Below are 12,007 nucleotides of genomic sequence, written 5' to 3'. Positions count from 1 at the left end.
GATGCATATAAAATCTTATTCAAGGCTAAAGCTTCAGGACCCTACTTCTTATCATAAGCGCCTTAATGTAAATACGACTCTAGATCGATAAAAGTATCGAGAGAAATAAATAATTTAAAGATTTATAAAAAAAGTTTTTGACACGTTACGGTAAACCTTTCTTCATAATAAGAGTTCCGCAGTATCACAGCATCGGAATTAGGCTGCGGTTGCACTGGGTGACAGAGTCATGTCATGTATATAAAATGCCACAATACGTATATATGTATATAGGTACGCGCATATTCGTCTATCCGTATATTCTCATAAAAGTCGTCTTCGGAAGATTTGACGACGGAAGAGCTGTTTTTGGTATCACTTAAAAATTGTAGTTATCCCGAATAGATATTAATATGTAGAAAGAATTTAATTTAAAATACATATTGTATATGTTAACATTTATCGTGGATTAATAAAATGTTCAATTTTGAAATTAAGAATTCGTTCATTGAATCGGACTATGTTGCAATCTGAGAATCTTGCCTGCAAGATCTAAAGGACTATTTTTTAATAATAATAATTGAAGTAGTAGATACTTATATTATTAAACATTTAAAATTCCCTTTATTGCCCAGTGTGACCACAGCCTTATCATACGACAGACATTAAAATATTAATATGTCATATTCATTAGAAGAATCATTGTCATTAATATTAAGTATATTGTCATAGTATAAATTATTGTCATACATTAACATTATCTTTAATACATTTTTATTGTCGCAATTCGAGTTTTATTGTCTCAATTTTCTTTCAATTCGCAACTCTGTTAATAAATCTTTTCTGAATAGACCACATTTCAAAATATACTATATCCTATCAAATAATACTAATACATATAATATTTGTCACTTGATTAACACTTAAAAAATTGCTCTACAAGCCGTCGTTTTCTTATCATAAATATTTACCACATAACAAATAAATCTGCCTTTATACTTCATCTTCTCATAAAATTCTGTATAATTAAAAGTTTACGTGTATAAATATATCTTAGTATAAAATAAATAAAATCTCCAAATAACTTGAAATATATCGATCAATTTTCTCCCTCAATGTCTTACAATCTTTGTCTTCACTTCAAGTTTGTTAGCAGAGTTGCGTATATTCGTCTATCCGTGGTTGCCTCAGATATCAGGTTCTGATGGGGCATTTTCGTCGTTATACAAGTTGATTTGCTTCTGTATCCACGGGATGTACTTGGGCACGTACGCGTACACGCCGGGCAGTCGCGGGTGGGCGCACTTTATACCCCACGACACGATGCCGCCGACGTACCACCGCGACTGGTCGTCCGGGTCCTTGCAGAGCAGAGGGCCGCCCGAGTCACCCTGGAGAATTTAATTAGGTTTATGTTACATGTCGAAGTATCAATAGGAAAAGTGATTTCGCTGTAAAAGCTGACCCGTAGGCTATGATGTAAGCTAAAGTGTGAAAGAAAAAAGAAAGAAAATTTTCTTATAAAAAGGGTTTGGAAATGAACCATCGCGACTGGTCGCGAAAGACTGGCTTAGCAAACAATTTGCAATCAAATTGCTCAATTTAGAGATTTACACGTTATTATATCAAAGTGAATTTTATATAACCCACAAGATGATACTATGAAATACAGTGATTATTTTTTGTTATTTTCTACTCATAATTTATTTTCGGGTAACCTTTTCATTATACAATATTAATCAACATTCAATAGTAAACAATAAAACAATGTAAACAATTCTTTATAAAATCCAGAGAAAAGAAAGTCGAAACACAATTTAAATCTTCAAGGACTTGCTTAAGAAAACAAAATACATTCTCAACAGATAAGCAATAAAATGCAGCGGAGTATTAAGCTTGGTGCAATAAATAGCGAGTCAGAGCTGAAGGCAATATCTTTTCTTCATGTTTGCGGCAGTACTCAGGCGTAACAAGCGGGCTAATATTACTAAGACCTAGAACGGACGTTGCGTCCATTTTTGCCTATTTTATCGGCAGTGAAGTTAAACCGGAAAGAAATTAGCTTTATTGCATAAAGCTCAGACGTTGATAATGGTTGTAGCAAAATTTGTCTGAGTAATTTAATATAATGTAAAGTTATGTATAAGTTATAATATTATCCATGATTTATCATTGCCAAAATAAAGCTTCGAGCTATTAAAGCTAAAGCTTAAAGCTTAAAATTTTCAAGCAGATACGTTCGAAACAATATTGTTTGTTTTATTTATTTGCAGAGGTATGTGTTAACATACTTGACATTAATTGTAGCCTTCTGTTTCTTCGTTGCTTTCAAAACTAAATAATATTATACTAAAGTAAGCTATTATTTAAAACAATTATAAATTAAATAACTTTAATAATTCAGAATATCGCCGAAATTCGTTTGAAGTCAGTAAAGAAAAATTTAGATTTCATGGAAAATTTATTCGAATTTTGTAGTTGTACATTGAACTTTAAGTCACAATGTAATTGAAATTTGTTAAAGAATACAATTAATTAACTATTACTAACTGTATTCGCTATGGCTTCAGTAAATGAAAAATATTGTTAAACATTTTATACAAAAGAAATCCGACAATTTAATCTTAAAATGTAAGGTACACAATACTATAATATTGTAGCATCTTGGCTATCAGAAATTTCATTAAAGATGGGAATCTCCAAGTCAATACAATTTTCTTAAATAAATAAAAGTTTATGAAGGAAAAAAGTAAATAAAGTCGGCCTCTCGCAAATTCAGGCATAACAAATTTATTTGATTTCATATTGGGATGAGTATCGTATTTGAACAACTAACAAAACGAATAATATATTTTTACTTCTTATTATTATATTATGAGGAAAATTACTCAATAAAAGCAAGATGGGGAAACTAATCATAGACCGGGAGATACTGACACAAAATTTCGAGTCATTTGTAACAGGATGGCGGTTCTACAGGGTTTTTAGTACGCAATGATAAAAAGAAAAATGATGGTGTGATCGCTGGTATCGGTGGTTTAGTCGCGTGGGCGTTAGCCGAACTCGTCGGAAAAATAGCGAAAGTCAAACGATTTGTAACACAAAAATTTTAGTATTTACCGATAGCCCATAAAAAAGAAGTAGGCGGTAGTGTCATGCCATACTTTTCCGGTGTGACTTACAGCCCGCCATACCGACGCGAATATGTTGATTTAAATAAAACAATTATTCAACCATTTGTACCAGGCTAACTTTTGCACAGGTAACCATCGTCGTGCAGCCATTTACGAAAATCGCTATGCCATACTTTTCGGACGATTCCAAATGGTCGCCATACCGCCGAAAATCTGCAAAAAAAATTTATTTCGCCAAACTTTTTGTACCAGTATTGCATTTGGATTTTTGGAGAGTATTTGATAAAATGTGACCATTATTATATTTGCCATACTTCTAGTAGGGGGAAAAAGTGCTGTCATACTTGAAAAATTAATTTAGTATTAATTTATATAAGTGGAGATTTCCAACACCTAGATCTTTGAAATTTTGTATTTATATTCTTTGATCCTCAAACTTCCAGGAAAAATAAGTGCCATACTGTTACAAATCGTTTGACTTTCGCTATTTTCCGACGAGTTCGACTAACGCCCACGCGACTAAGCCGCCGGTACCAGCGTTCACACTATCATTTTTCTTTTTGTCATTGCGTACTAAGAACCCTGTAGAACCGCCATCCTGTTACAAATGACTCGAAATTTTGTGTCAGTATCTCCCGGTCTATCAGTGATACTTAAATTGATCATAAACTCACATTATATGTTATTAGTTTTATTTTTAAGTTAGATAGACTGCAGAAACATGGATAAACTATAAACCCAGAATAATGTACGGGCCTAGTATTCGGAAAGTTACAACTTAAATTTTCCTGCTATTCCTACATTCTCCACGTCTTCACGTTATCGAACGTATAAACATTGAAATATTTCATGATGAAGATTTACGCAGTAAACTGTAAGTTATCAATCAAACGCCGTACAAATCCAACGTATACGTATAACGTACTAGCGGTCCGCCCCGGCTTCGCCCGTGGTACATATTTCGCAATAAAAGGTAGCCTATGTTCTTTCTCAGGGTCTAAAGATTATCTGTGCCAAATTTCATCAAAATCGGTCCAGTAGTTTATGCGTGAAAACCATACATACATACATACTTACATACATACAAACTTTTCCTCTTTATAATATTAGTATAGATAGTATAGATAACGTATTACACCTATCCAACATTTACGCATATACCATTTTATGTACCAAAAGCGTCCCAGAGTAGGTACACGCCTAGTCAAGTAGGAAAGAAAAAAGAGAAACAATACTTCCTTCCGCGTACGGTAAAACTTTGTACGGTGACGATTTACCACCTGCGGTGTTCCCGTACAACTACGACATTGGGGCCTTCAAGAAAAGAGCTTATTTGTCCATAAAAGGCCGGCAAAGCACCTGTAACACTTCTAGTGTTACAAGTGTTTATGGGCGGTGGTGACCACTCAGGTGGCCCACCTGCCAATTTGCTTGCTCTGACATAAAAAAAACATCGTCTTACCTGACAAGCGTCCTTGCCGCCCTCCGGGTAGCCCGCGCAGATCATCCCCTCTGTGACGTTGAGGTCGCGGTGCTCCAGCCACTGGTTGCAAAGGTCCCGATTCAGAACGGGAACCTCTACTTCATTTACTGCTGGTTCGTATTCTGACACTGGGTAACATGACGTGAATTTAAAATTGTGTAAAGTTTTCTGTTAAAAATAGTAGTTATATAAAACTTAAACTTATTTTTATTTGACAAATTCAATTTCTACTGTAGTTAAAATAATGGGTAAATAACTCTACCTACATGGTGCTAAATTCACTAAAACTAACAGTTATTTCTTCACTTTCAGACTTGGCGACTAGATCAATTCCCAAAGGCATTAACTAGCGAAACCGCAAATATCATCTGATACAAAATCAATTGGTCCCTTCGCAAGAATAAATCAAGGGCAGCGCTAGACAGTTTAACCCATTGACCACCGTAAGCCCCGATCGGGGCGCGACACAATAGATTTTCTATTGTGTCTGTGATTCCGAGGACTGATGGATTAATGTGCAATAAAATCGTAAGTTTTCAACTCGTTAGCGTCGCTCAAGCGACTAACTGCGTCTCAAATGACCCGTAAGCACATTACAGGCCACAGGACGTATCGTTGCCAGCTCGACAGTTGATTTGTGATAGTTTATCGCTGAAAACGGCATTATGGAAACAGTGAGCTATTCTGTCGAGTGTTCGAACGTATTTGCAGAGTAAATTCGATAGAAATTATTAAACTGAATAGGAATATAACGCTTTTATTCGCAAGCAATGCAGCCTTTCAGGACTATGATAGGATAGAGGTTGAAGCTAGAAATAGATCAGACGTAGGACTTCTCAAAGGAATGTTCGTCTGTAAATATTACAGACGAACCAAAAGCAACAACTTCTTGCCTTAGGGCTAGTCCCTATACAAATTATAATAAATCTCAATCATTCACAAAATAGATAGATTGTTTCATTTTGAAAAAGAAAAAGCTATTTGATGAATATTCAAAGGAGAACAAATTATTTACTCTAGTTAAATTGAAATCGGAACAACTTCGTACATAGTAATTGGTAAGCTTAATTGACGTGCACTATGTAGACTTTGAATGCCTGATGAAGATTTCAATCAAATGGCATATGTTCTCTATAATATACCGTACTACTATAGACTTAGTAATGATACAACTTAACAATTGAGCCATTTTATACTTTGACAACTAATCTTTTAAGTAGGTACAGAAGTATTTTAGTAGACACACAAGAAAATTAAAATAAAATATTAATTTGACACTAAAATACATAATTTTCTCCGTTATAAAAATAATATGTTTTTTTTAAGGTAGATACCTAGTTAACATCACAGCCACTGTAAAGATTCAATGCAGTTTAGATCCACGTTGTTTTATGTTTTATACAAAAAGTACACATCATTTTTAGGGTTCCGTAGCCAAAATGGCAAAAACGGAACCCTTATAGTTTCGTCATGTCCGTCTGTCCGTCTGTCCGTCTGTCCGTCTGTCACAGCCGATTTACTCGGAAACTATAAGTACTACAGTGATGAAATTTGATGGGAATATGTGTTGTATGAACCGCTACAAAAATATGACACTAAATAGTAAAAAAAAGAATTGGGGGTGGGGCCCCCCATACATGTAACTGAGGGATGAAATTTTTTTTTTCGATGTACATACCCGTGTGGGGTATCAATGGAAAGGTCTTTTAAAATGATATAAAGTTTTCTAAAAAACATTTTTCTTAAAGTGAACGGTTTTTGAGATATCAGCTCTCAAAGTCGTAAAAAGTATGTCCCCCCCCCTCTATTTTTATAACTACGGGGTATAAAATTCTAAAAAAAATAGAGGTGATGCATGCTAATTAACTCTTTCAACGATTTTTGGTTTGATCAAAGTATCTCTTATAGTTTTTGAGATAGGTTGATTTAACTGTAATTTATTATATTTGCTGCTACGGAACCCTTTGTGCGCGAGCCCGACTCGCACTTGGCCGGTTTTTAGAATTCCGGTCGTCCGCGTCGTACTCGGAAATTTTGTTTTGTCTAGCTGAGATATAACAACAAGATTAAAGAATACATGGAATTGAAATATAATCCTTTGTATGATCTATCGTAGAACGATGCAGATAATTTTAGACGAATTGTTTTCGGGACATAAACAATCAATTTAAAAACATGCTACTTACAACACTCATAGTTCAGAATACGTTCTTATTAACAGGCAATTCTATACTTATTCACTTTAGTACTGAAGTTATTTTCATACCATCAAAACCAATTAGATACTCAACAGTGAATGGAACTTCATGGAACCCGTAAGTCGTCAAATAAAAGGTTAAAACTTATGTATTCATCTGTTGAGACAATATCGGCTTCATCAAAGCGCTGAGTCTAGTAGTTAATGAACTACTCAAAGAAGAGCTCTGTCTTTATTAGATTCAAGAATAGTCATGATAATTATAATAATAAAAATTAGTCTATCGACCATTTAATTCAAGTTTATGTTTGTAATTTATTCTAAATCTATACTAATATTATAAAGCTGAAGAGTTTGTTCGTTTGAATGCGCAGTTCGTTTGAATTCTCAGGAACTACTGGTCCGATTTGAAAAATTCTTTCGGTGTTGGATAGCCCATTTATCGAGGAAGGCTATATATATATCATTACGCTAAGACCAACAGAAGCGAAGCCACGCCAGTGAAACCGCGGAGCGCAGCTAGTTCACAATACGTACGAATACAAGTAGCCACAACCACACATGAGTGACAATGAATTTCCATCTACATTTTATTTACTTCCAGATATTGTAAGTATACTCACTGTCCTTATCAGTCCGCTTGCCCCAACCGATGACGGTACATAATGTGCCAGGTTGTAGCGCTCGCCGCGCAGGGGGTAAGCAGACGGGCGATAGGTGTTCGTGGTAGCGGACTCGCACTGCCAGCTATAGGAATAATTTCATTTTCAAGTCGTATTGGAATTTATTTGCAATGATAAAAATGGAAGCATACTTAACGATGCTATTGAAAAGTAGATGAAAGATGATGCAACTATGACTTACAAGTCACAGCTATAATAACCAGAAACTGATTTTGAATTGATTGCCTTAAAATCAGCGTAATCATGTCGGAACTTTTTTGGATAAACATTTTACCAAAATAGACAGAAAATCATATTTTATGAACACAACACTAGTACCTACCAAATAAAACTCAAAAAAGTAACTTCTCTAAAACCTAAAGACTAAATTATTACAAAGGAAAATCCTGCCAATGTTACCTGAAACAGTGCTATATCGTTATCATGAGCGACTCCCACGTTGTACAGCGGATGGGGGACCACTCTCCTCACTTTCACCTTCTGGCCGTAGTACGCGTGCGATCGCCGACGCGTGATCCCCAGTTGTATGGTCCAGCCATTTACATCTGAGTGACTAGGAAATAAAATGGTTTTAAGCTATTGTATAGCTTCTTTCGCGGGCCTTGAGCGCGGGGACCAAATCGAGAAATTCCGTAACGAAAAAACCTCACGCTCCCCACTCCGACGGACACGGAGGTGTGGCTTGAAGACATGCTATGCAATAGCTTTACCGCGGCAGTCCCCGAGTGCCACACGTTTTTATTATTATTTTAATAGCTGACCTTCACAAAGGCTCTAGCTTTTTGAACTCTCGTTTTAATATAAATACATATTTTAAGATGGAATTGAATGTAGAAAAAAGTCTAAAGGATTAAGCGGAAGTAGATTTTGTTTTAGAGATATATTTTCTTCACTTATCCTGATAATTTATTAACAACATAACAAATCTATTAATATGAATAAAATAGAGATTTGAGCTTTAATATTATTTTTCATAAAATGCTGTCTGACGACCTTACGATTTATGCATGGCTTTGTTTTCAGATAAATTAGTTTTTTAAGATGTTCTAATTACTAATAGATAATATATTGAAAACGCTGTCAACAAAAAAAAAACAACCAATGGTACAAACAAACAACATATGTGAAATTATATTGTATCCTAAAATGTCACGTCTAGTTTATTTAGCGTACATACGACATGTTTATTAGAAACCAAATGAAAGACGCATAAATGTTGCCATTGAGTAAAATTCCCACGATTGTACACAAAGGAAAACACGATCGATAATCGATATATTTTACCGTGAAATGTACTAGGGATTTTTCCAGATTTTCCAATAATTATATTTATCAAGTTGTTATTGCGACGTAAAATTTTATGAATGGAGAGCAAATTGTTTCACTTTCATATTTGTTTGTAGGTCAGCTTTATACTAACTTAGTTTTCCTCAATCCTTGAACATCAAATAAAATGTGTCCCTATTTATTTATTGATTGGTTATTTAATTTAAAGCCATTTTTTTATTTCAAAATAACAAATCAGTCCCAGTATCATCGACATCATTAACTACACCTACATCTGACCACACAATTGAGAATCAAATTTCAATCAAACACCAACCAACCAACAAATTACGACAAAAAAGTACTCCTCCACAAAACAGTCGATCATCAAGCCATACACCACCTCAATATTATATTATTATAACTATAGTAGAAAGCTGAGTCAAGTCCCTTTTCTAGAAATACAGTGGACACACGATATGAAATTCTCAGCAAATATAATGTCTAATTTTATGTATCTTACTTTCTTTTCCCTTCCTCAATTTTGTGTTTTCTTCTTAAGTGTGTACCTTATTTCAGAAATAAATGTATTATTTCATTCATTCATTCAGTCATTCATTCAATATAACAGGTTTGTATTCCACTCACTTGCCAACACAATGCGAAGCTGTGAGCACCCACTGGTCGGCCACGAGCACTCCCGCGCAGTAGAACACCTCCTCCGGCCCGCCGAGGATCGCCGCGAGGAACGGCCAGTCTCCGGGCGACGCTTCCACACCCCCCACTATACGTTTCGTTGCTGATGCTATGGTTCTACGCTTGCCGCATTCTGTTGGAAAATGTATTAATGAGAAACAGATCTATTTATGAACGATGTAATGAAAATGTTAGATTACAAAGTGTTCAATTGATTCTGTGTATTTATGTAAACATTAGTATTTAGTATAATAATTGGAGCACTTTAAAGTGCTATTTTAATTAATTCAGGTTATATGCAGAATATCAATAATGTGTATTAAGATTTAAATAATGTTAATTATTAAGAGTAAAAATTTTTAGTTCTTTTTTACAGAATGGATCTTGGAAACAAAAATGGAACTTGTATAATTATAAATATATATCCCAAGCAATCTCATAATTCACAAATCTCTTCTTCTTATACCTGGCTTAAATTTTCCGTCTAAAATCCAACAATAATAATATTTCAACTAAATTATGCACGTGAATCACTGCTTGCCTGGGTACGATATACTGAATTTACACTGTTAAAGTAAGTTTTGATTTAAACTGTTCATAATTTTAAACAAAATTAAATTATATACAATTTTATATCTTATGTTGTATTTATTTATAGCTTATTTAGATACAACAATTATTACCTTTTTCCACCACCACAGTGAATCAGAATATGCCAGTGTAATCAAAACAGCGGTAAGGGTTTACAAAACTAGAGGTTCCCAGTAATTATTCCAGATAACAATTAGTGAGAAACAATGTTATAAATCCGAGTTATTCGCTCGTTTACAAGATGACTCAGCACAATTGTTGGAGAATTTAAAATTACCCTCGGAATAACCTTTCTCTGCCTCACCTTGACGTCCTGCGGTTTCTGAATTGAAATTTAAGCAAAACTCCTTTTGGGACAGAGTAAACAAAGCGCTTTAAGATGTGAGGGTAAGGCGATTACTGTGTGCTCGTATAGTTTATGAGATTTTTACCCACGACGTTAAACAGGTATCTAATAAGATGGACATGTATGTACACTATATTATGTGTATCGATTTGTCTATCAGCTTCTATATAAATAAACCGCTTTTGGTTATATTTATGTGAAAAACTTCCTGAAATATCTATCACACGTCTCACGTCAATACAGAATTTTTAATTTACGCCAGATCTTATCTAATTTGGTAGCAAAACCCAATCATTGAAATTTGTACAATATGGAAAACAACTCACTCTCATAGATACAATCCTTTGAATTTTCCATTCCAAGTAGGCAGTAGGTACTAATCTTTCGAGAGCATAACTATCGAATCTACGGCCATTTCATCTAATATTGATAGAGTAAACAACATAATTGTTTACCGCCAGTCACGCGTACCGCACCCACGCCCAAAAGCCGTACCATTATAAGAGATAATTAAAGTTATAAATTTATAAAGAATAGAAAAAATTCGATCACGAGGCGGGACTCGAACCCGCATCCTTCGCGCCATTCCGGGTGTGTCCCTTCAGACACATAAAACTGAAAGAATAGAATAAATTCGATTGCTCGGGCGGGTCACGAGTGGCTGAGTTGGTCAGGCATCCGCCCCGGAATGGCGCGAAGGATGCGGGTTCGAGTCCCGCCTCGTGATCGAATTTTTTCTATTCTTTATAAATTTATATTTATAAAGCATTTGAATGCCATAAAACCAAAAATATAAATTCAACAAAAAAGGTCGTGTTCCATCGTTACAATATTGTATTCACTGAAAAGTGCTTCATATTGGTTGAAATGGTTGTTAATCATCTCAATAGATGGCGCGCGGTGTGTCCCTTCAGACACATAAAACTGAAAGAATAGAATAAATTCGATTGCTCGGGCGGGTCACGAGTGGCTGAGTTGGTCAGGCATCCGCCCCGGAATGGCGCGAAGGATGCGGGTTCGAGTCCCGCCTCGTGATCGAATTTTTTCTATTCTTTATAAATTTATATTTATAAAGCATTTGAATGCCATAAAACCAAAAATATAAATTCGATAATTAAAGTTTTTTGCCACCCGCCTCTCAGCGGGCTAACAATTAAGAAAAACAGATTACGACGTAGATTCTTTGTCTTTGCGTTATGTTTATTGTGCGGCGTAATTTAGAAAACGACAAACGATTTTCCTGGGTTCGCTTGAGTAGGTTTTCTTGCCTTGTTTTGGTTTGGCCTTTTTCTCTTATTGAAGGAAATCACTTCCAAAAATAGCCTATACAAAAACGTAAAATTAAATAAATAAGAATCAATCTGAATAAAACGAGTTATTATGCATAAATGATTTACCTAAACCAATAATTAAAGGTGTAAGTAATATTATTTTCCAAGTTATAAAAGTATTAGCACTATCTTCTCCAACATACAACGCGACAAAAGAAGACACATAAGGACGAACAGTCTTTATTTCAAGGAAAATCCCCAGCAAAGAAATCTCAGCTCTTTATCAAACTACCCACCATTAGTCGTTTTTAAGTTCCACAGAACGTGTAGCCACTGTACGAGATAACAAAGCGACCTTCTC

The 12,007-nt window shown here is 35.0% G+C and overlaps 1 protein-coding gene across 1 annotated transcript in view; it reads right to left on the bottom strand.

Annotated features, from left to right (window-relative positions):
• Nucleotides 1–1,166: 1,166 nt before the first annotated feature.
• Corin (corin serine peptidase) overlaps nucleotides 1,167–12,007 on the bottom strand; it is an 89,483-nt gene continuing 78,642 nt past the window's right edge. The window contains exons 12-16 of the mRNA XM_089696859.1: nucleotides 9,391–9,571; nucleotides 7,876–8,029; nucleotides 7,417–7,540; nucleotides 4,576–4,724; nucleotides 1,167–1,370 (exon numbers count right to left, since the gene is read on the bottom strand). Coding sequence (XP_089552985.1) covers nucleotides 1,167–1,370; nucleotides 4,576–4,724; nucleotides 7,417–7,540; nucleotides 7,876–8,029; nucleotides 9,391–9,571 — 812 coding nt within the window. The remainder of the gene's footprint in view (nucleotides 1,371–4,575; nucleotides 4,725–7,416; nucleotides 7,541–7,875; nucleotides 8,030–9,390; nucleotides 9,572–12,007) is intronic.

Source organism: Colias philodice, chromosome 6 (assembly GCF_061535455.1).
Source record: "Colias philodice isolate Cphi_HAF_F1 chromosome 6, ilColPhil1 Martin Lab GWU primary, whole genome shotgun sequence".
Lineage (NCBI taxonomy): Eukaryota > Metazoa > Arthropoda > Insecta > Lepidoptera > Pieridae > Colias > Colias philodice.
This window is presented reverse-complemented; position numbering and strand designations above follow the sequence as displayed.